At 35.0% G+C, this 24,240-nt stretch overlaps 1 protein-coding gene across 2 annotated transcripts; it reads right to left on the reverse strand.

Annotated features, from left to right (window-relative positions):
• Positions 1-1,048: 1,048 nt before the first annotated feature.
• LOC104101314 (ADP-ribosylation factor-like protein 2) lies at positions 1,049-15,685 on the reverse strand. Of its 2 annotated transcripts, XM_070188617.1 has the most exons (7): positions 15,516-15,576; positions 14,239-14,338; positions 13,056-13,139; positions 12,847-12,957; positions 7,295-7,457; positions 2,343-2,423; positions 1,049-1,291 (listed from the first exon to the last, which is right to left on the reverse strand). In XM_070188617.1, exons 3-7 carry the CDS (start codon positions 13,118-13,120, stop codon positions 1,154-1,156), a joined length of 558 nt encoding a protein of 185 aa, XP_070044718.1. In that variant the 5' UTR covers positions 13,121-13,139; positions 14,239-14,338; positions 15,516-15,576; the 3' UTR covers positions 1,049-1,153. The 2 variants fall into 2 exon arrangements, with proteins under 2 accessions (XP_070044718.1, XP_009607050.1); XM_009608755.4 differs by lacking the exon at positions 14,239-14,338 and having other exon boundaries at positions 15,516-15,685.
• Between the last annotated feature and the right edge of the window lie 8,555 nt (positions 15,686-24,240).

A 24,240-nucleotide genomic window follows, 5' to 3' on the forward strand; every position in this document is an offset into this window, starting at 1 on the left:
AGTGGTGAGAGTGCGAGCTAGCGTAATTCAAGAGAATATGACTAGAACATTATTGTAGTTGCTCGAGAGAGAATTACGATAAGTCAAGTTCTCACGATCAGTAGAGAATACTTAGGCGAAATTATAGGAGATGTAGCGGGATGGATTCCGACAATTAGGAGAAACATAACTCTAGGCTTTTCCAATCTTGTCTACAACCCTTAGTATCGTTAGCTGATAATTTTACTACTTCAATATTTGTTAGTTCATTAGTTAGAAATAAAAATCTTTATCTTTTTAAGTCAAAAAATTGTTCGAATTTGTATTCTTTGTGATAGTGATCAGTTATAGCTAAACCTTAGTTCTCTGTAGTATTTGACTGCGGACTTTTAGACCTGATTATACTTGCAGCGATCGCTTAATCCTTTTTATAAGGCATAGTTGAGCATGATCAAATACGAGGGTGGAAGTGTTTTTCTTAGTCCTATTTGTTTCTCAAGCTTCAAATAGAAAAGAAGTTGGTGTGCTTATTTTTGTTAAGGGTGGCGATATTATATAAAATATCCATCAGAAGTTTATATTTCTTTGCCTACTGGACTGCTAATAGGTTGACGAAATTAGCCAACAAATTGTCTCATTAATGCTGACTAGTGAAGCAATTCGAGAGTTTTGACAACCCAATTCATAGACATATTGGGTACATTTCTCAGACCTTGGATTTTTTTGCAGATCTCAGCATGTAATTTCCTAAAATCAAGATCACGCACAAAGCCTAGAGCTCTAGGCGTGGAAGTATCCTAGTTGTGCAGAGCTCCCGATATCTGAAGCCCACTAGCCCAACAGGTCCCGATTCGCGCCAGAAAAGCCAACTAAGAGGTGTTAAAAAGCTCCCTTCCGACTCCCTCCAGAGAAAAGAAGCTCGTGCAACCTGCTCCAATATGACACGGGCAGGATGGACAGTGGATAACATACTCTGGCCATATTGGGAAGGTCTTATAAGAATTTTCCTCACTAGTGGTGTCATTTGAGCAATGCACCAATGAGCAATAACACGAGTAAAATGCCCTCGTACAGAAATTTGATCTTTATATCCACAAATGTATTCCAAATGGTACATAAAAAGGTGTTTAGAAAGGTTATCTTGAATGAATCAAAATCTTAATGTAAACTTTACTCAATCAAGCATATAGATCCGTGATGCAATGTCTTGTACCAGCCAATCAAATCCGTCAAGTAGCCCGTCTCCGGTGTATGCACTACATCCCACGATTCTCCAGTGCCGGCTATTATCCATGGCCTCCAGGTTAAGCACCTGAATCAGAAGAAGTTATTTTCCCTCTGTTTGAATGTAAACAGAACTTTAGGAATAAATGGCCATACACAAAAGAAAAATAGATAGGTCAAGGATCTATGTGAAAGAAAGTTAATAGCCAGCTGAAGTTATTTGAACACTACCTACTCATACTTTCTTAACCACGACCAGAAAAAAGCTACTTTCCTGGTCTCTCAGTACCTCAGTTTTCTTATTTGGATCTTTAGAAATAATGAGGAAGCTGCTCTCAAAAGATATCAAAAGAGGAAACTAGCATTTAATGAAAAGTGTACATTTAGTTTAAATGCACATGGTTCAAAAAGTCATAATGAATAAAGTTTTTAGAAAAAAAGAATAACAATAAAAAGAAAAGCTCACGTTCAAGATGCATGGTCAATTTATTCTTTGTATGTAGCAAAGTAAGACTTCATGATTCATGAGACACCACAAACTTTTAAGGGAGAGGACAATAACTAAGACAGTAATGTGAAAGCACGAGTTGCAAGCACTTAGACCATCCTTATTCCAAAGCTACAGAGAAAAGTTTTATTTATTTGATAAAACGAAATACTTGCTTCATAAATCCGGAGAGTTTTAGTTACATTTTGCCTTGCCGCATTGGATTATAACATAAGATCTTCACTGATCATGGACCCAAAGAGCATTCCTGGGCTAAATCCATCCACTTTCAACAAAGTCTAAGGAAAAGTTGTAAATAGTTACTGAGTCGGGCTTAAACATCATAAGCATGTGGTAAGTGCTTTTGCATTTGTTGAGTTGTGTCATGAATAGTCAAGGCTATAACCTAAGACTACCGTTCTTCTGTTGTGCAACAGAAGGGTTGGCTGAATATAATGCAGAAAGCTATTAATCAGTTCATAACTTTACTTCATTATTAGTAAAATATAGTTCAAGTGAACAAAAAAGAATCTCACTTAATTGTTAAGGATATCATTGATAGCACCCTATTCCTTACTAGTTTCAAGAATAAGAGTTCTACTTCATTGTTCACTCGACACAGTTTTTAAGTTATAATAAGAAGCATCCTTACTTTTGCTATTTCATCCGGAGAAAGACCGCCTTGTATGTCCTGCTTATTTGCAAATATCAATAACGATGCTCCTGATAGCCTCTGCCAAGAAGAAAAGAATAGTGAAGGATACTGAACAAATAATAGTGAGTAAAATAATATCTGATGGTAAAGCTCAAGATTGCAAGTTTCTTCTTTGTCGCTCTATTTTGTTAGTAGTGATACCAAGCCTCACCATCACCAGAAATGAACTGTTACTTTTATGAACAATAATGAAAGAGTATTTTCTGCAATAATCAAGTTATAGGTACTCCTGGTTTCACGTAGTGAAGTGCTTCAAGAGATGAATAACTTCTAAAGAAATATGAAAAACAAAACAATGTGGTAAACTAACTAAAATGACAGCTTTAATGCATACATCAAGCAAATCCAAAAAAAGCCAACACCAAGGATTATCTTATCCTGCCGTTAATAACACGATGATCTGAGGGTTTCACTTGGAAAAATGCAAATTGTGCCACCAGTATGGAAAATGCGACTAAATGATTAGCACTAATAATTTTGCATAGGCAGCTCTGCTATCAAATAGCTACAATACGTTTTTGCGAACAATTTAGTCATTTTCATAGCCAAACAAATAAGTCTCCAGACAACATCTTAGCTATTACTAGTATGCTTGTTTTGGCTGAGGGCAGAAGGAAGCAGTAACATGTCAAGGAGGGTTGCCATTTTCATCAAACCAAGAGATACCATCTGTTACTTCTAACCTCCCCAGAGGAGGAATGCCTGCATAAACTGGTGAGAACTAAGCAGCAAAAAGGGATGTCACCAGAAAATGATATGAGAAATGATTGCTAATGCTAATTAATTCGAGAATAACAAAATATTCAATTAAGTGTTATAATAAGCAGTGGCTAGCAACATATCCACAGCAAAGTCTGAGCTTGGATGAGCATTGACACTTGAATTAACTGAAAACCCATCCTCATGTCTATTTGACTCGTTAATTTTGCATATAGACCACTAAGAAATAGCATATGTATGCAGCATAAAAAATAAGCATGTATTATGTACCATAACAGAAACTCACTCCCCGTTTCTTGACAGTATGAAATAGGTTAGCAGCACGAAACATAAGCATGCATGGGGTAGTGTACCCACTGCAGAGGTGTCAAGTGTTCAAGCCAGTGATGCATTAGAAATAGGCCTTCTAAACCCATGCTAAAAAGGAACAAGCAGTATTTTTTGATGAATTATGAACAAGCTGTATCAACAACTCCATATGAAGAAGCAAGAGCTTCTGCCCCCCTAACAAAATGCAGCACTTATAACATACCTCATGATGTAACAAAACTTCCGTAATCAGAAAAATCTCATTAGGTAAAAGAACCAATGAAGAAGCGCATATTCAATGGTGGTGCTTCCCCAGATAAACATTGTATGAACCAAAAACATAAATATGTAGATCTTAAGAAAAAGAATATGTAACTATTGGGTTATAGCAGCAAGAAAAATTGTAATAAGTTATACCCTTTATTTGGCAAAATTTAGGAAGGACTCCCACCCCTGGATACACTCATATGGATAGATCATTGTCAAAGCTTAATAGACTAACTCTCATTTGTTTGCACTTAATGGGGGTCTGAATCTGAATGGTCCAGATCTCAGCCCATTAAGTGCATTGGTTTTTCACTTTTAAAACATCTGAATAGGTGTGAATTGGTCCGAATCGGTCAGACCTATAACCTAATCTTAAAAGCGTTCAGACCCTTTAAAAAAACACTTCTTTTATTTCCGAAAACTTCACGCTTCGTTTTTCTTCATATCGACAGAAAATTCACACCTCTTCTCCACTCTCTCTCCAACTATCAATCGGCTACCCAAATCCTTTCCTCTTGAAGAATTGAATTGGTAAGATTTCAAACCTTTTACAGGTACTTTGTCTGTTAATTTGTCAAATTCACTATATTCTTGGTGACTGCCTGCTTTTATAAAGAACTCTGAGAAATTTTGTTACCCAAATCTTAATTGATTCATTGAAGTGCAAAAGAAATTCATAAATATCTGTTGTGAAGTAGATATGCTGGAAATCTTAAAGCCTTCAATGATTTGTTTGAAACCTTATCTATGTTACCCAGTTGGAAATAAATTCTAATAGAAAAGAAAAAGAAGCTGAATCCTATATGCATGTTAGGCTCTCTTTGATGAACAATATTTCAATAGTTGGAAATATAGGTATTCCATGTGTGTGATCATTCATATGTATATGAATTTTATAATCTAATATTACAACAGTTCTCTTGTTGTCGGGTCTGATTTCCTTCGTAAGCATTGGGGGTTCCTGATTGATATAGAGTTTGCAGAGAGATACTATCTATATATGAAAATTTCAGTTAACTCGAAGTTTACATCATTCCCTCTTCTTCATACTCTTTAATCCTCTGTTTCATATTGGCTTTCAGCAAAGACTGCTATTTTTTTTTTTAATCTTGTGTTCACTCTCAACAACAAAAACCATACATCCTTCGCTCTCTATTTTCTTAAGCTCTCGTGGTATAGTGAGTCTAGCAAAGAAGTGCAAGAATGTGAGAGACTACTAGTAAATTTTTGTCTGCTTCTATATTCTAAATATAAAGCTCATTTTTAGTTTGATTTTCCCTAATTAGTTCTGTTTTGTTACTTTTGTTTGTGTTAGTCTATCTGCAATAATCATTAAAATTATATATTTCAGATATGGAATCTAGTGAAAATCTAAGAGTTGGAGATATATGGATATAGAAAAACTTTATTAGAAACTTGTATTCAAGAAGTATCCTTAAACTGGAGACTTGGAAGTAGTTTGAAGCCGGATTCATGGAACAAGGTTAAGCTAGCTCTGGAGACTTCTCATGGTTTTAAAGTTAACCAAAAGCAAATGAAGAATCATTATGATTATTCAAGAGAAAAGTATCAATCTTGGTTGCCAATAACTAAAAACAACAACAACAACAACCCAGTATAATCCCACTAGTGGGGTCTGGGGAGGGTAGTGTGTACGCAGACCTTACCCCTACCATGAGGTAGAGAGGCTGTTTCCAATAGACCCTCGGCATCCTTCCCTCCAAGAACTCCCCACCTTGCTCTTGGGGTGACTCGAACTCACAACCTCTTGGTTGGAAGTGGAGGTTGCTTACCACGAGAGCACTTTTTCTGTAACCAATACCATTCTAATGTCTAAAAGTGAGTAGGATGATTACATAAAGGTTAGTTCATTATCTAGTAAATGCTTCTTTTTCTGTAAATGGTTTGAGGTGCATACTGAAAGTATGACCTTATATATTTGGATATAGGCTCATCCAAAAGCCAAGACACTGAAGACTTCACCTCTACCTTCCTGGATCTTCGTACAGCACTTTTTGAGGGTTTGGTTGGAGTCCCAGCTGTACAACTCCCCGACCTAGTGTCTCATCTTTATCTACTAATATAGATATACTTGATGATGTTGAAGATCTACTACATGACAAAAATGATGGAATTTCTATTAGTTCTCCATCTCAATCTTCAGTTCCAATAGAAAGGAAAAATGCGGGAAAGAAATGAAAGAGCACATCATCTCGAATCGAAATTGATGATAAAATGAGTACTGCTTTGGAGCTATTACTTAAAAAAAATAGGACGCCTAACGTTGAGGAATGTATGGAAAAATTAGAGGGACTTGGATGGAAAGAACCATTATATAGTGCAACTGTTAGCATACTTTGTGAATGTGATAGCTATAGACAAGCATGGATGAAAATGGAGGTCGACAAATTAGAAAGTTGGGTCACAGCCATGGGAAAAAATGGGAATGCTTTGATCTTGCTAATTAGTTGGAATATATATTAGATGTTGATTTTATTTAGCATTTTCCTTATTTATTTTCCAACTAGTATCTACTATGGAACTTTGTGATACTATATTATGCTTATTGAACATATTTTGTTTGTCAAATATACTTTTACCGTCCTTGTTATGCTTCATGAGTATAGAATAATTTTTTATAATCACTTTATTGTGCTTCTTTAATTTTTTATGTTTTTACAATATATACCATGTTGTGCTTACTATTGTTTATTGATTTTTCTCCTTGTTAAAATAGATTCGACATGGATATCGACGATCAAATATTATTGTTGATGTGCTTATATTGCCTTAGAAGTAATTTTAGACTAGAGCATGATCAAAGAAATCAAGATATAACATCATCCTTATCTGGTCAAAAGTATACGTTAGAACTACAGTTGGGCTCTAATTGACAATCTATAGAATTGAAGTGCATGTCGCATATGCATACGTTCGGCTATGTCAACATTATAGGACAGAATGAGTGTTTTGTGGTTATTAAGAGAAGATCTCAACATTCTTCGGTAAACGGTTCACAAGTACTTTCATGAGGTTCTTGATGCAATGATGAAGTTTGAAACTGAAATGATAGCACCTACAACATTTGATTTGAATCCGCATATTCTTTGTTACAGAAATTGTTGTTACTGATATATAATTTTATTTATAGTTCAGATAGTTTAATGATTGGATCAACATAAAATACTCATTTATATCTTTAAATACTTCAATTTATCTCAAATAATGGTCATTTTTATTCAAGTTGGTATTTTCTCCAGTATTTTATTGAAATAATATTTAAGCAATTTTTATTTGAATTGTCTATTTGTTATGTTTAAATATAGATAAATTATACATATTCATATGTTGAAAAACAAACAGTCTTAACTATTCAATGTCCAGATCTACATACCACATTTTAATATTCATATATGCATTCATATTCATATGGCTAAATCTTAATAAAAACAAATGAGGACATTGGTTCAGAGAAGAGACTAGGGAATATTGGATCAGTGAACCACCCTGAAAATCCAAATACTTTTGGAGTTTTCACTTCAGGGAGTAGATGAAGGTTCAACAACAGAAAAGAGAACTAGTATGATATGTACCTCTTCTTTCAGAAGATTATGTAGCTCGTATCTGCAGTCATCTAGCCTTCTCAGATCAGAACTATCCACAACCCACACCAAGCCATCAGTTTGCTCAAAGTAGTTTCTCCAATAAGAACGTATCGTTTTCTGACCCCCGACATCCCAAATATTGAGGGTATACCTGCAGAATGTTAAGTTAACCTATCAACTATTTTGAAATTTTAGAAGTCTCAATTCCGACAAAAATCAATCAGTAGGCATTTAAACCACTAAAATGATCTAAGCACTACAGATGGTAACTTCAAAGACATAAATTACAAGTTGTCATACTCTGTTTGCTTCAGCGAAGTTCATCTAACCTAGTTGCCTGGACTCTGGACTTCACTGAGTAAGCCCCAGAAGTTTTAATGTCTGGTAGCATAAAACCAAGAACTCCACCTATTTCGCAAAACATAGCCAAACCAAGCATAATAAAAGAGGACGGTTTTAGTAGGTCGATGGACAATATAGACATAGTCTACTGACATAACAGGATTCATACAACCGAGCCCAACTGATTTGGGATTAAAGCGTAGTTAATTGATCAATACCACAAACCAAGGCCGTAGAAGGTAACTCAAAGGTAAAAATTAACTAAGAGTATGTGATGATGTTTTTTGAACGAACTTGATGATTCAATGGTACGCCTTCTCGATATTCACCTGATTTTTATTCCAATTCAGTGATTAGTTTATTTTTTGATAATGGTAGCATATATATTAATAAATAAAACAGCACTAGAGCAGTGCCAAGCCATATTTACAAGGAAACAGAAACCAGCTATGACAACCTAAGATTACAGTGCACCTATCAGGTCTACTAAAGATTCTGCCTCCTCTACCCAGTTTTCTTTACACCAGAAATAAAACAAAAGTAAACACTTCATCTTGATGTTCTTTAAAGAATTGCTTCTGTCTTCAAAAGTTCTTAAATTTCTCTCCTTCCAGACTGTCCACCATATGCACGCAGGAACCAATCGCCACCATTTCTTCTGTCTCACTATACCCCCATTGTAATTCCAACACTTCAACAGATCACAAGTGTTAGTTGGCATGCTCCATTTAAGGCCCACAATATTAAGAAACAGTTGCCACAGTTGGTCAGTAAAAGGACAATGAAGAAACAAATGGCTATTAGTTTCTATAGCTGTACCACATAATAGGCATTTAGAGCATAGCTGAAAATCTCTTCTTCTCAAGTTCTCTTGGGTTAGACAAGCCTTTCTTGTAACTAACCATGAAAAGCATACCACCTTAAAAGGTGCCTTTACTTTCCAAATATTCCTCCAGGGCCATTGTTCTAACTGTTGGTTTGAAGCAGCGAGTAGAGTATACGCGGATCTGACCGTAAAATTCCCACTCCTGCAAAGATTCCAACATAGTTTATCTTCAGTTTCTCCAAGACCTTGGAATTGTTCCAAGATATTAAAGAAATTTACAACCCTTTCTAATTCCCAATCATTCAAGGCCCTTCTAAAAGTAACATTCCATCCTTGCTGACCCCAGGCAGTGTCTAAAGTGGATGTAGGTGATGTTGCAATGCTGAAAAAATCAGGAAAAAGTTCTTTGAGAGGACCATGTCCTAACCAGAAAAGTGTTTTCCTTCCATTTCCAACCTTTATGGTTGTATTATCAGCCAGAGTATTCCAGTGAAGTCTGATTGACTTCCATACCCCAACCCCATGTGAACTATTAACAGAGTTAGAGCACCATAGTCCATTTTGTCCATACTTGTCACAGATTACCTTTCTCCACAAAGCATTAGCCTCCAGATTGTACCTCCAAAGCCACTTCAAGAGTAAACTCTAATTGTGGGCTTTAAGGTTCCTAATGCCCAAACCCCCTTTGTCTTTGCTTGTGATAAGGGAATTCCAGTTAACCAAATGAATAGCTTCCTTCTCTCTATTTCCGTGCCATATAAAGCTCCTTCTTAGTGCATCAATTCTTTTCATCACCTTGCTTGGTAAGGGAAACAAAGACATTACATATGTAGGAAGTGCATCCAAGACACTATTAACCAATACCACCCTTCCACCCAAGGATAAATACTGGCTCTTCCAGGTTGACAGCCTTTTTTCACATCTTTCAAGAACCCAATTCCATATTTCTTGAGCTTTGTTCTTGGAGCCTAGAGATAAGCCCAAATATATAGTTGGTAGAGAACCCACCTCACATCCCAGTATAGCTGCTAGGGCCTGGATATCATCCACTTCTTTAACTGGGAACAACATGCTCTTCCTCCAATTTACATGGAGCCCTGAGACTGCTTCAAATATAACAAGAATGACTCTTAGTTATTTTAGTTGATCTGCCTTTGCCTCACAAAAAACTAAAGAGTCATCGGCATATAGAAGATGGGTGATCTCCACTCTATCTCCCTCCATGTTTGAAGCTTTAAAACCTTTCAGCCAACCATTGTTGTTTGCATTTCTTAACATTTGGTTCAATCCTTCCATAGCAAAGAGGAAAAGAAAAGGTGATAAAGGGATCCCCTTGTCTCAAACCTCTCTCGGAAGGAAAAAATCCCTCTGGAGAACCATTCACCAAAATGGAAAATCTGACTGTTCTGATGCAGAAAGATATCCAGTTGATCCACTTCCTACCAAAACCCATATCCTGAAAAACTTTGAGTAAAAAGTTCCAATTAACATGATCATAGGCCTTCTCAATATCAAGCTTACAGAGAATTCCGGGAACCTGCCCTTTAAGTCTGGAATCCACACATTCATTTGCAATCAAGGAAGCATCCATGATTTGCCTGCCTCTTATGAAGGTCATTTGATGCCCATTTACTAGTTTGTTCACCACTTCCTTGAGCCTCTCTGTCAACAGTTTGGAAATGATCTTGTAAATGCTTCTTATAAGACTAATTAGTCTGAAGTCCTTGAGTTCCTTAGCACCATTCTTTTTTGGAATAAGTGCTATGTAAGTAGCATTGAAACTCTTCTCAAAATATTCATTGTTGTGGAAGTTTCTGATGGTATGCATGATGTCTTCTTTCACAATCTTCCAGCAATTATGGAAAAACCCCATAGAGAAACCATCAGGGCCCGGTGCCTTGTCAGTTGCACATAGCTTCAAGGTCTCAAACACTTCTTGTTCTTCAAATTCTCCTTCTAGCAATTCATTATCTTACTCTGTAATGCTGCATTCACCTTGGAATAAAATCTGGTCTCCAGATTTCTGTTTCTGCATATAGTTTCTGATAAAAAGACACTATCTCAGTTTTAATTCCATGTGGCTCAGTAATTTCTTCCCCTTGAACCTCCAGCTTATCTATATGATTGGATCTTCTATGATAGTTGGCAATTTTCGGGAAGAACTTGGTGTTTTTGTCACATTGTTTCACCCATACAGCTCTAGATCTTTGTCTCCAAGATATCTCTTCATTCTTTGCATTCTCCTAGAATTCCATGTGCAAGCTTGCCTTCTCAAGTAATTCAGCCTCATTTAATGGTTTTTGTTCCTGCAAAAGATCCAAGTTTTGAATTTTGTTCAAAAGCTCAGTCTTCTTCCTCTTCAAGCTCCCCCCATTAAGCACAGTCCACTCCTTTAACTTAACGTTCAACTTTTTGAGTTTACAGGCCAGAATATAATCTGGCCTTCCAGTGATCTCAAAGGAATTCCACCATCCTGCCACCCTCTCCTTGAACCCTTCCACTTCCATCCACCAGTTCTCAAATTTGAAATAAGATTTTGAGAAATCCCATTCCCCACATTTCAAAGAAATAGGGCAATGATCAGAGACAATTCTAGGAAGAAGAGACTGTTTGATATTGTTAAACTCTCATCCCACTCAGCTGAAAACAAGAATCTATCAATTCTTGAAGAACAATCATGATTGTTTCCCCTATCCCAACAATAAAGGAGGGTCAACAAGCTCTAGGTCTTCTATAATTTCTGAAAAATCCTTCATAGCTCTGGTAATACCCCTGCTATTCTTTCTTTCAGTAGCGCATCTAGTAGTGTTAAAATCGCCACAAACCACTCAAGCACCTTCACAAACTCCTTTAATCGCACCCAGTTCCCACCAAAGCTCCTCTCTCTCCCTTCTACAGTTTGGGGCATAGACCCCAGTAAGGAACCAAGAGAAATTCCTATTCAGAGAAGAAAATTTACAGGAGATGGAATGTAACCCAGTATTAACTAATTCCCCGGCCCACACCCTTTTGTCCCACATAATTAGAATACCTCCACTCCTCCCATTTGACTCAAAACCTACGTAGTCTACCCATCTGTTGCTACACAAAGACCTAACCACCGCACCATACTCCCCTTCCATCTTTGTTTCTTGAAAACAATAGATATCTGCTCTCCATTCTTGCATTAAAGATTTTATCATCCTTCTCTTTTCAAAATCATTCAAACCCCTCACGTTCCATGAGATAATTTGTACATTCATCAAGAACTGGTAGAGTTGTTTGTTCCCCTGCTCCTTGATCCACTTTCTTTGAATTTGATGCCAAATTGTAGATTCTTGACTTCATTCACCCCCTTTGTTTTGGGGTATATGGGTTAGAGCCACTAGTTTCCTTTCGTTTCTCGTGCCTCTTCTTGTCCAATTTCATGAATAGAGACCACGCCTCCCATTCACATCCCTGAAAGTCCACCCCGAACTGCTTGCTTAGCTTCATGGCATTTCGGTGAACCCATAATGAAGCTTCTAACTCAGCCATCTGAATCTGGATATCTAGCGGTTGGACATCTTCAATTGGCCAGTGTTGAGATTGTTCCACTAGAATTAATTGTAACCCAGAATTTTCTTGGTTTTCTATTCCCGCTCCCTCGATATCCGGTCCTGCATCATAGTAAGCTTTTTCTTTTCCTTCAGAGATTCGTAGAAGATTTTGACTCTGATAACTAACATGAACCTCTTCTTTTGCAACCTCGGCGGAATCCACCATTGATAAAGAGCCGCATGACTGCGAAGCTTGGTTAGCTTCGATCTCAAAGAGGAAAGAATCCACTATATTCAGTGGTCTGGGCTCTAGAGGAGGAAAAGGGCACAAAATTTGGTCTGGCCCACTTTCCTGCCTTTTGGCCCGGCCCAATTCCGATTCTTTACCCCCAAGAGACGGTCCATTTAAAACTAAATCCTCCACGTGCTCAACATGCCCTAATAACAATCCCAATTTGGAATTAGATGACTCCCCTTGTTCTCCCCCATAACCTGCCATAAAAGGAGTGGGCTTTTGTGGGCTACTCCCAATTCAGTGATTAGTTTATGTGACCAACGAGGTTTTTTTATAATAAGTAACTGTAGAAATTTTTTACCAATCTTTCATTCCAATAAAAAAATTTCAGACTTGTCCATTTAAATGACCCCATCCTAATTTAATGGAATAAAATAATCAAAATATCCAGCTAACCACAAACATTGCTTGACAAAGTACATCTTGGACATGTAGGTTACGGTAACTGAGTAACAACAATAAGTAATTACCAACATATTATTTAAATTTTATTGAAGCAGGACAGAGGCAAGGAAGTCTGAGAAACGAAAACAGAGAAAAGGAAACAGAGAAATCATACTTCTGATACGTGATAGTTTTGATGTTGAAGCCAAGAGTCGGACTGATGACACTTGTGTCTTCCCCATTTATTTTCAAAACTATCGTTGTTTTACCAGAGTTGTCAAGACCCCTATAGGAAAAACAGAATTAAGCAAATAGTAAACAAATAACCGATGCATACATAATTCCAAATGCCACAGGTTAAGAAGTGTTAGCTCGTAGACTTACACCATAAGGATGCGCATTTCCTTTTCTTTTCGCTTGATCTTTCGAATAAGGCTGAGAAGTCCCATTGTGTTTGCTCCTAGTTTCCTAGGAAAAGTTTGACATTCATTAATAGAAGTTGACATGTACAATGTGACGGTCGGGTAGGTCGTTTTGAGTACTAGCTTCTTTTTCTATGTTGAGACCTCCTATAGCTTTATTTGATGATTCATAACTTGCGTGTGTGGTCCGTGTCCTTTTCCGGAAAGTATATATGTGAAATTTTGAAGAAAATGCGATTTTTGACTTAAAATGAGACTAGAGTTGACCACGGTCAACGCTTTTGGTAAATGACTTCGATCGATATTTTGACAATTCTAGTAGGTTCATATGATGTTTTGGACTTTTACGCATGTTTGGCTGGGGTCCCAGGTGACCCGAGGGCGTTCCGACGCATTATGTGAAAAATTGAAAAATGAGTTTCAAAGTTGAAATCTTGAGTTTTGATGATCGATTACTGTTTATTTCTATCAGTTTTATTGTTTGTTTTATCTCGGACAAATGTATTTTTATTTCAGACTCTGTTTGTAGTACTTTTAGCAGCTCATGCACTTGTGAGTTGTGACACCAGTTTCTGGGGTTAGACTAGACAACGTATATGGATTATTATGTATTCAAAGCATTTCAGTCTTATTTCTTAATAATCTGCTTATAAAATTGTTAAACTGAATAACTGTTTAGCTAATGTTGGCTTGCCTAGCAAGCGGATGTTATGCGCCATCACGGCCCGTGGTTGGGAGTTTTGGATCGTGACACACACTAAAAATAAGACAAGTAATTAATCTGTCACAGTAGTGATGTCCAATGATATGTTTTGGCTCATTATATAATATATAAGGGAAACAAACTACTATGTGGCAGTAAATTCTCTCCGCTAATTTTTCATTTTTCTTTTTCATCTTTCATAAAATAACAAATGAGGTAGATTTGTTTTCCTTCTCAGAATCAATCCAAATATACAATACTTAAAACAGTGTCCTAAAGGATCAAAAAGATCATTCCATTAGCCATTGAACATAGTGCTTTTCGGTACCATTGGCAAAAAATGTAACAAAAATCTTTCTTTTCCCCTCCCCTCCCCCATGTAAAAGCAAGTTAGAAAACAGCTGTACTTGGTGACACTAGAAAAGTGAAAGATCTTCCGGACCTTATAATTTTTGAGAATAAAACCAAAAACGACCCCCAGTTTTGCTGGATCAATGAGGCATAGAATGTCTCTATAATAACACCTAAGAAAAGCAAAGAAACTGCATTTTGCAGATAATTAAGTTCCAATGCTTTAAGAATCCAAACAAATAACTAGTACAAAATAGATCTGACTAATTCACAAGCAAAAGTCCACCACAAAAGGGCAGTTTGTATCCCAAAATTCAGCGCAAAAAAGCTAAAGAAAAAATTGATAAACATAAGGGACACATATATGAAAGAAAAAAACTAGTAAAAGTGCAGTCATTTCAGTATATCCATTTAAATGCAAGCAAATGAAGAGCACAAAAGCCAGGAAATTAGAAGAAAAGTTTGTTTAAGTTAACAATATTATATCCATCAAAATGCAAGAGAATATAGAACATGGAAAAAACGGGTAAATGAACGAAGGGCTAATGAAAAACCCAGATAACTAAGGGCAAAAAGCTAAAGCAACTGTCCTGATTTTCTGACCATGAAAAGCCAAAAACCAAATTAGATACTAAAATTTGAAATATATGTAGCTTTATATGATGGAACAAACACAAGGAAAATCACTGTTAAGCATCCACCTTCAGTACCTGATCTTTAGTCAATAAGCTTTTCTCCTATAACTTTTCAAGAACCCAAATGGAAAAAAATAAGCTTTTTAAGAACCCAATTGGAAAAGGCTGGATGTTTGAGAGTTCTTGGGGAAAAACATCCTTCAATGGGGACGGTTAGGCGTGGCGAAAAATACAGTCTACAAAGAAAGAGGTATGACTATTTGCATAATTACATATAATGTGGAGGAGATTATGAAGAAGCGAATCACTTATTCATCCACTGCAAATTCACAAACCAGATCTGGTATATTGTTTTGAATTTGCTTGAAGTTAAATGATGCGTGCCAGAATATGCAATTGAAACACACATTTTCAATACAAAATATAAGAGAAAGAAAATGAAATTCTTGTAATCTAAACAAACATTTCAACCATAATTAACAGCAGATTTCACCAGCTTAATTCTTTAACAAAGAGAAGTCAGAAAAACAGTGACAGAACTAAGCAAATTTCGAAAAATCAAAAACTAAAAATGATTTTCGTTCAAACCCTAGGTAAAACCACGCACTTGGGGGAAAGCAATTAGAGTAAGTGTTTGGTTAATTCACAAAAAAAGAATGAAGGAGAAAATAAGAAATGAAAGAAAATGGAAAAGCCTAAAAGGAAATAGAAAAGATTAAGAGAAGAAGCAAACCGGTTTCAGGCGGAAATCGCCGGCGGCGAGCTTTGAGAAGCAGAGTTGAATGTATGAGTGAAAAACAGTAACTTTGATCGTCGGATATGTAATTTATTGGACAAAATGACAAAAACGGTTGGTTATGTTTGGGATAGATTTAATTTAGTCCCTTAAGTATAATAATGAGCAACTTGATCCTATTTCTCACATATATTTAACCAACTCTGACGGACGAAAATTGTGAAAAAATAAAAGATTTGATAGGAACTTAATAAAAAAACTAGTTAAATAAGTATAAGTAATAAATTTCAAAATCCTCGAATGAATTTTAGTAGAATTCCGAATAAATTTCAAGAAAATAAAATATGCAATAATAGTGTAACGCAACCTCAGATCCACATGCACAGATTTTGCCTCACTGGAGAGCTAATTTCCCCCATTTACGGCAAGAAAAATTTTAGGACATCAAGAATGTAAAGAGGAATAAACTGTAAAAGCTAGGAAAACAAATAAATAGTACCTTCAGTACAACTCTAAAAGTCCTCTTATCTGTTCACATGATCCAGTAGAAACGATTTGGGTATGAGCATGGTTGTGACGGGGGCGGCAGCTTTTTTTTTTATTTTTTTTTATTTTTTTTTTTATTTTTATTTTTGCTAGTTAGGCTCACACCTTACACTTGTATAGATAATAAAATTAAATGTGGTATAGATAGCACCAATTAGAGAGAATTGTCCACCAAACACAAAAAGCATCAAATTGTGCAAAAATATTAGTCATAATTCAAAAGTTGTAGTAACAACGTAATCTCATTCATGTTATAAGAAAAATCAAATTATGATGGATGTCTACTCTTCCTCCATGATCTTCTCAAATGCTTAATGACATATTCAATGACATATTTCTATGCTTAATGACATATTCAATGACATATTTTTCTTCACTTTTCATGCCTATATAAAGGCCTTGTAATAGATAGGAAAATACACACAATTGAAGAAGAAAATCTCTTCCTTCTCTCTATCTCCATTTCTTGTTCATGTTTTTCCTTGTTCTATATTGTTACTTTGAGCTATATTTTATAACACGTTATCAGCACGAAGTCTCTAACCTCAAGGTTGAATTCCACTTATGGTAAGATATATTTCGATGATCTATTGTCAAAATTATCCAGATTTTATTCAAAAAGATATGTAGTATTACAGACACGTCTTTCTGCTACAGCAACAAGTCCAAGCTTTTAACGAGATAAGTTTGTACCACTATTTAGAATAAGCAATTGTCTGGTTATTAGAAAATTAGTATTTATGTGGCTGCTAAGGATGTCACCTTGTTAACATTTCATGAACTAAATAATAGGTGGCTTGCGGTATACTAAATAATATACAAAATTAAAATGATATTTTATTATGTATGCTTATGGTTAATTTTACCTTATAATATAATTTTAGTATGCGTAGTATAATGATTATATATTAGTTTACTGTCAAATATATAATAATAATAATAATAATAATAATAATAATAATAATAATAATAATAATAATAATAATAATAATAATAATAATAATAATAATAATAATAATAATAATAATAATATTCGTAACTATTTTACTTTGATAAGATAAAATATTAGTACAAGAAGTATGTACTACACTAAATTTTTCATTGATGATAGTTTTTATCAAATTAACATGTTGAATCATTTCTATATGGAAAGCATATAGTAGTAGATAGTAGACAGAGATTTGTCCACTATTTTTTTGATTCCCTGATTGACTTAAAGGTTCTGTTATATCCTTTTGTTTTCTAGAGAGCATAATACTTAGTTTCCACAAAAGTGCATAGTAACTAGTAGTACTATTATTCTGTTTGATACATAAGTTTTCCTTAATGTTCCGGTCATATCACTTTCATCTTGAAGTAAGCTTATTGCAACAAACACCACATGTGAATTTTCAATATTTGAGTAAACGAAAGTCTATTGTTTTGAATTATATCCAAATGACATTATGAAGAGTTTAACTCAAGAGGTAAGCATTTCCTTCGTATTTGAAATTGTTTTTGTCATTTGCTATTAATGATATCAACTTCAATAAGTTCAAGTCGCAATGCACCATGAGGGTAAGACATCAGGATCAAGTCCCCATGCTCCATGATGATAAGAGTTGGGTTTGAATCCCAATTCATTATGGTTTAACATGCCTTTATATTGGTAAGATATTGGGTTTGAGTCTCACTATACCATATTGATGATATAATGATAACTAAAGAAAAATAATATATTTTTCATGAAAATGCATGAATATTGTCCCACTTGATTTGCTCCATTCTTGAAGTGAATGTGGTAGCGGCGCATAATAAGTCTGAATGAAGACAAGTGGTTGAACAATGAACGTGGGTGTTCCAAAGATCAAAATAATAATAATCATCACTATGATTATAAAAGGAGAATAATAAGGGTTCTCAAAATATTCCTTAAAAATATGAAGGCAATGTTTACCATCAAATTGGTATGAAAAATAATAAAGCACGCCGCTGATTATGATCCATTCCTTTAAAAGAATGTGACTTGTGATAAGCATTGAGAATGCAGACTCATCCCTAAAGGTGAATATGGCAATATGTGATAAAAGTAATGAATAAAGACATGCAATGCATGATTAGATGAATAACACATAACTCACCTCTAAGGGAGGTTTGAGTAAAATAAAGAGAATAAATATTATTGTGTGGTTACATGAATATGTCATTGGTCGCGCACATGTGATACGCCAAAAAATATATATTTTGTTGTGCCTTATAAAATGTTATTAAAGGCAAAATTAAAGCAAGAAATAATTTTGTTTATGATGATTTTGACCATGACAATTTATTATGATATAATTTTCTTCGTGAAAGAGACATTTACCATATGAATGGTGTGATAAAAGATCTTATAGTACAAAATATTTCTATAATCATAACAGGTAAATATAAAAGGTTACCTGATTTTCTTTCTATTTGTACTACACAAATATAAGCATGATGATGGAATCATAATGTCGCAAGTAAACTAGAGGTTTACTGAACAAATATTAGTTGGCATGACCGGTTAACCATCCCGGTTCAATTATGATGCGAAAAAATAATTGAGAATTAAATTGGCATATATTGAAGAAATAAAAGATTCTTCAAGAATTCTCTTGTGCTGCTTAGTCTTATGATATACTAGTTAAGGTTGGGATTGAATCCCTTGATTTCTAGAACAAATAAAAGGTGATAAATATATGGACTCAGTCACCTGCCATGTAGACCGTTTACTATTATATGATTTTAATAGATGCATCTATTCTATGGTCACATGTGCATTTGTTATCAACTTGCAGTTTGGCTTTTGCAAGATTGATTGCTCAAATTATTAGAGCACAATTCCAGAATATAAATTATGATGATTTATCTTGATAATACTAGTTTAAATCCAAGTCGGTTTAGCAGAAATTGTATGCCTCCAATTATATCTAAATCATTGGTTATGAGAACAAAACTGCCAAAATAAAATTTGGTATGTGATGTATTATTTAATATACAACAACACTTGTACATATCTAGCCAAGTTATGATAAGTTCTCCTTATCACAATCGGTTCAGGGTCAGGAACCAAATAATTTCTATCTAGAAATATGAATGTGCTATATGATTTAATTGTTCCACCACAATGCATAAAGATGGATCCCCAAATAAGGCTAGGGATATGTATTGGTGATCTCAATAATAGAGGGAGAAAATGGGCAGTTGAAAAGGTAATGCATGTAATGAATTATTATGAGTACATCTAGATCCTCGTACGAGAAAAAGGGAACTTGAAGTTCAAGTGATAATTCATTTGCAAAATATTGCAGGCGTATTTGCTGACCCAAAGCTAAATGTCATATTCAGCTGCTAATGCTCCAAATAAAATAAAATTCATAATGAATAGAGTCTATGGCATGCATGAAACATAATAGACTAATCGGTTCCAAAGATAAAACTCCTTGAAGAAGGAGAGGAGCAAATGTTCAAGATGATCATAATAAGGACCATGACATAACACTTCATAAGACCTCATGGGGCAGACTCAGGTACCTGAAAATAATAAGATAAAGAGATCTCAATAAGTTATGTTTTTATTGAGTAATAGTAGTACCAATTTAAATGATCGTCGACGATATTGTTTATATAATGTAGCGCTCAATATTATTAATATTGACGAGGATCTTGAGCTCAAATCTGTCATGAAATTTGGACAGATAAATGATTGGCCAAATAAAAAATACGCAATGAAAATTAATTTCACCTGAAAAATATGAAGTTGGACGGATAGTCCCAACACCTGAAAGTATAAAGCCAGTGGAGGTATAAATGTGTTCTTGTGCGGAAAAAAGGTCAAGTCGATAGACATAAAGACGACTTGTGTCACAAGAAGATTTGTAAATATCTTGGCATTGATTATATAGAGACATGTTCACCAATGGTTGATGTCCTTATTTCAGGTTCTAATCTGGCAATACAAGAAAAACGTGATATGCGTATAATGAAAATTATTGAATGATTTAAATTGTTCTGAAGCATATTAAGGTTTCCAAAAAAATTATTAAATAAGGCTTCAAAAATCCTTATACGGATTGAAACAATCAGGGCACATGTGGTATAATCGCCTGAGTAAGTACCTGTTGAAAGAAGGGTACAAGAATAATTCAATTTGTCCTTGTGTCGTTATAAAATGATCTAGATCTAAATTTGTTAATCGTTGATGATTTATATATCATTGGAACTCCTAGGGAGATTCCTAAAGCAGTAGACTATTTAAAGAAAGAATTTGAAATAAAAAATTTTGGAGTACTCCGATGGTATATGAAAGATGGAATTTTCGTCCATCAATCAACATACGCTAAAAAGATTTTAAAGCGATTCTATATGGATAAAGCACATCCATTGAGTACTCCGATGGTTGTTAGATCACTCGATATAAATAAAGACCCATTCCGACCTCATGAAAATAATGAAGAGTTTCTTGTTCCCGAAGTACCATATCTTAGTGAAATTGGTGCATTAATGTATCTTTCTAACATTACAAGGTCTGACATAATTTTTTCAGTTAATGTCTTAACAAGATATAGCTCTGCTCCTACAAGGAGATATTGGAATGGAATCAAGCACATATTGTGGTATCTAAAAGGGACTATCGATATGAGATTATTTTATGGCAATTATTGCAGTCCCGATCTTGTTGGTTATGCCGGTGTTGAATATTTATCTGACCCATACAAGGCTCGATCTCAAACAGGCTATATGTTTACATATGGAGGCACTGTCATATCTTGGCAATCGCCTAAGCAATCAATCGTGGCTACTTCATCTAATCATGCTAAGATAATTGCTATTCATGAAGCAAGTCGAGAATCTGTATGGTTAAGGTCTATAATACACCTTATTCGAGACAAATGTGGTTTGAAGTGTGACAAACTACCCATAATTTTGTATGAAGACAATGCAACATGCCTAATTGAAGGGAGGATTCATAAAAGGGGATAAGACAAAGCAAATTTCACCAAAGTTATTTTTCACACATGATCTTCAAAAGAATGGTGATATCAATGTGCAACAGATCCGTTCAAGTGATAATATGGCTGATTTGTTCACCAAATCTCTACCGACGTCAACCTTCAAAAAACTAGTGTACAAGATTGGGATGCGAAGGCTCAAGGATGTGAATTGATGCTCTTATCAGGGGGAGTTAATACGCGTTGTACTCTTTTTTCCTTATAAGGTTTTGTCCCACTGGGTTTTCTTCCAAGATTTTTAACGAGTCAACTAAAAAGCGTATTTCTAAACATGTGTACTCTTTTTCCTTCACTAGAATTTTTTTCCCATAGGGTTTTTTCCTAATAAGGTTTTAACGAGGCACATTATCTATGGACATCCAAGGGGGAGTGTTATAAGAAAAATCAAATTATGGTGGATGTCTACTCTTCCTCCATGATCTTCTCAAATGCTTAATGACATATTCAATGACATATTTCTATGCTTAATGACATATTCAATGACATATTTTTCTTCACTTTTCATGTCTATATAAAGGCCTTGTAATAGTTGGAAAATACACACAATTGAAGAAGAAATAAGAAATCTCCCCTCTCTTTCTCTCTATATCTCTTAGCTTGTTTTTCCTTGTTCTATATTGTTACTTTGAGCTATATTTTATAACAATTCAAATATTTTAAAATTAGAAAAAGGGAAATTATAATACGTGCATTCATCACAGTAGTCATTTAATTTCACTAGAATTTTATGAACAAGAAATCTAATATTCAACGTGTTCCCCATTTTCATACACAAAATGAACTTTTTTCATACTAAACTGAAATTTCAACCAAGAAAAGAAAAACCCATGAACAAAAATTTATCCAAACGTCTGAAAAGCAGCAGAAAATAGTTATATCCCAATTAAATTATAGCTACAAAAAGGTAAATATAGCAAAAGATATTATAATCTGAAAATATTGTAATAGCATTACGGAAAAGTCTGGATGTAACCTTAAATCACTTAGATGAAGATTTCATTTGGCGGAACTCAAAATGAAGGAGCCAAAAATTTGTGTGCAGCTTTTACTAAGAAGGAGGAGGGAGGTTATACAAATTATTTTCATAACTAATAGTACTTCTTGTTTGTTCCAAAAATTGCATATTTTATAAAAAAAATCTATATAACTGCAAATCTGCAATCCCCTAAATGACGCACCGAATGTTTAAGAAAATCCTTTCTATTTTTAAAGCTCAAAGGTTTGTTTGGAAAGTCACCCGGTAATTGAAATTGGTGTAATTACTAGGGTAGAAAATTGCTTCAAATTAGCACTATGACTCAAGATTCTTTATTCCTAATAAATAAAAAACTAACTACACCCGATTCAAGTAAAATCCTTGAAAAAGAACCGCAGCACAAAGAAAAATCAAGGGAGAATTACTACACTACCTAAGAAAGTAAAATAAAACCTGGATGTCTTTGACACTAATTGTTCATGAACTTTATTATATATGGAACTACTCTCTATTATTTGTGTGAGGGCGCATGACTTGTGAAGGTAAGGTAAAGTCTTTCACCTCTGTGTTAGAGTAACTGAATACGCTGTGAAAAAGGCGTGGTGCTTTTGAGTCGAGTCTTGAGGTTAGGATGTTATGATAGGGTGTTTAGTCGATTTTAAATATTCTTGGCATGATGTGTTAGGGATGTTGTTTAATGAAAAGGTCGTCCCTAGGTGAAGTGCAGTTTGATTTCTCGAGGACGAGCATAGTCTAAGTGCGGAGTGTTGATGGTAGGTTAGAAACCTGTGTTTTAGCCATAGTATTGCACTCTAATTACTGCATTTTATGTGTGTTTGAGCTTAACTGATAGTGAATTATACTTATTGCATGTTTTATGCCTTATAGGAAATGATTCTGGGCTATTTAGGTAATTTGGAGCGAAATCGAATAAGTTGGATCTTTGAAGTCTGAGTAAAAGCCCAAGAAATTAAGCCGGGATCACGTTCGGGGGTCGAAGACCAAGTTCGGATATCAAAAAGTGAATACATAAATTTACTCTGAGAAAAAGCTACTACCGCGCCGCATGGGGCACCGCAAGGCGCGAGGCGGTGGTGCAAAAGTGGTCTGACAAGCAAACTTCAAGCTCTCTGGATTTTCTCACTAGCGCGCCACATGGGGCAGCGCGGTGTGCGACGCATCTGTGTAAAATCGTCAGAGTGATTTTCAAGTTTGACTGAGAAAGGGTAGTTTCGTTCGGACTTATTTCTACACTGTAGAAATACACCAAAAATATGATTTTGAAGGGACATTTGACCTACGGGAGATTGGAGAACCACCCAAGGCAAGAAAACTCAAGAATTCATCAATACTACAACCTGCAATCGGTATAATACGGAAATTTGTATCGAATCATTAGAATTGATATTTTCTTTATTCTTAAACTTATTTGAGATGTATTACTCCATTGTTATGGAATAATTTCTATTAAGGTGTTGACATATATGGTGTTTCGATAACTTGATTAGGGATTCAATTCTTGTGAATTGTTAAAATTAATTGATGGAGCTTTAATTTATATTGTGAGTTATTCATTGTTTTGCTTAATCAAAAGAGGGGTTTGATAGCGATTTTCTTCACATCCTATACTCTAGTTTAAATTCGTGATTCAAATAGGTAATCAAAAGAGCCTTTTGAATTGTTAATCAAACTGGAAAATAGGGAAATATTCGTGAGAAATTACCCTTTAGATCATAACTATCATTTGATTGTTGCAATTGTTTACCGTGCTTCAATTGGATTCATTACTGAATTAACGTTTAATCGAAAAAGGAACATTAACTTCAAGTGCAATCTGATTATCGGTTGAATTCGTGAGAATCAATCGTATTATACAGATTGCTAGGGAATATAATTAATTAGTTGTCATGTATGTAAAATAGCTATTGCGGCTAGGTTTCTGAAAAGATTTCTTAAATTTTGCCTATTTATGTTTCCCCCCCTTACTATTACCACATAACCTTTAGTTTCGGGAATAAAATAATTGTGTCCGATGGGAAAAAATTGGTTGGTGTTGCCACTTTTAGGCCCCGCTATTTGAGTTTAGCCGTATTTTAAAATGCATTGGCAACGTAGCCATCGATCAAATTAAATTGACATTTTTGGCCCCAAGTAAAATAAGAAACACCACTCTAGCAATCGATAC

The sequence above is a fragment of the Nicotiana tomentosiformis genome, chromosome 11 (genome assembly GCF_000390325.3).
Source record: "Nicotiana tomentosiformis chromosome 11, ASM39032v3, whole genome shotgun sequence".
Classification (NCBI taxonomy): Eukaryota; Viridiplantae; Streptophyta; class Magnoliopsida; order Solanales; family Solanaceae; genus Nicotiana; species Nicotiana tomentosiformis.

What these genes read in the sequence shown, in the direction of transcription:
- LOC104101314 (XM_009608755.4), bottom strand. Translation starts at nt 13,120, where the DNA reads ATGGGACTTCTCAGCCTTATTCGAAAGATCAAGCGAAAAGAAAAGGAA. An exon ending in GAAATGCGCATCCTTATGGT is followed by an intron (nt 12,958 to 13,055) that starts GTAAGTCTACGA and finishes TTTTTCCTATAG; the next exon opens with GGGTCTTGACAACTCTGGTA. An exon ending in CTCCGGATGAAATAGCAAAA is followed by an intron (nt 1,292 to 2,342) that starts GTAAGGATGCTT and finishes CTTCTGATTCAG; the next exon opens with GTGCTTAACCTGGAGGCCAT.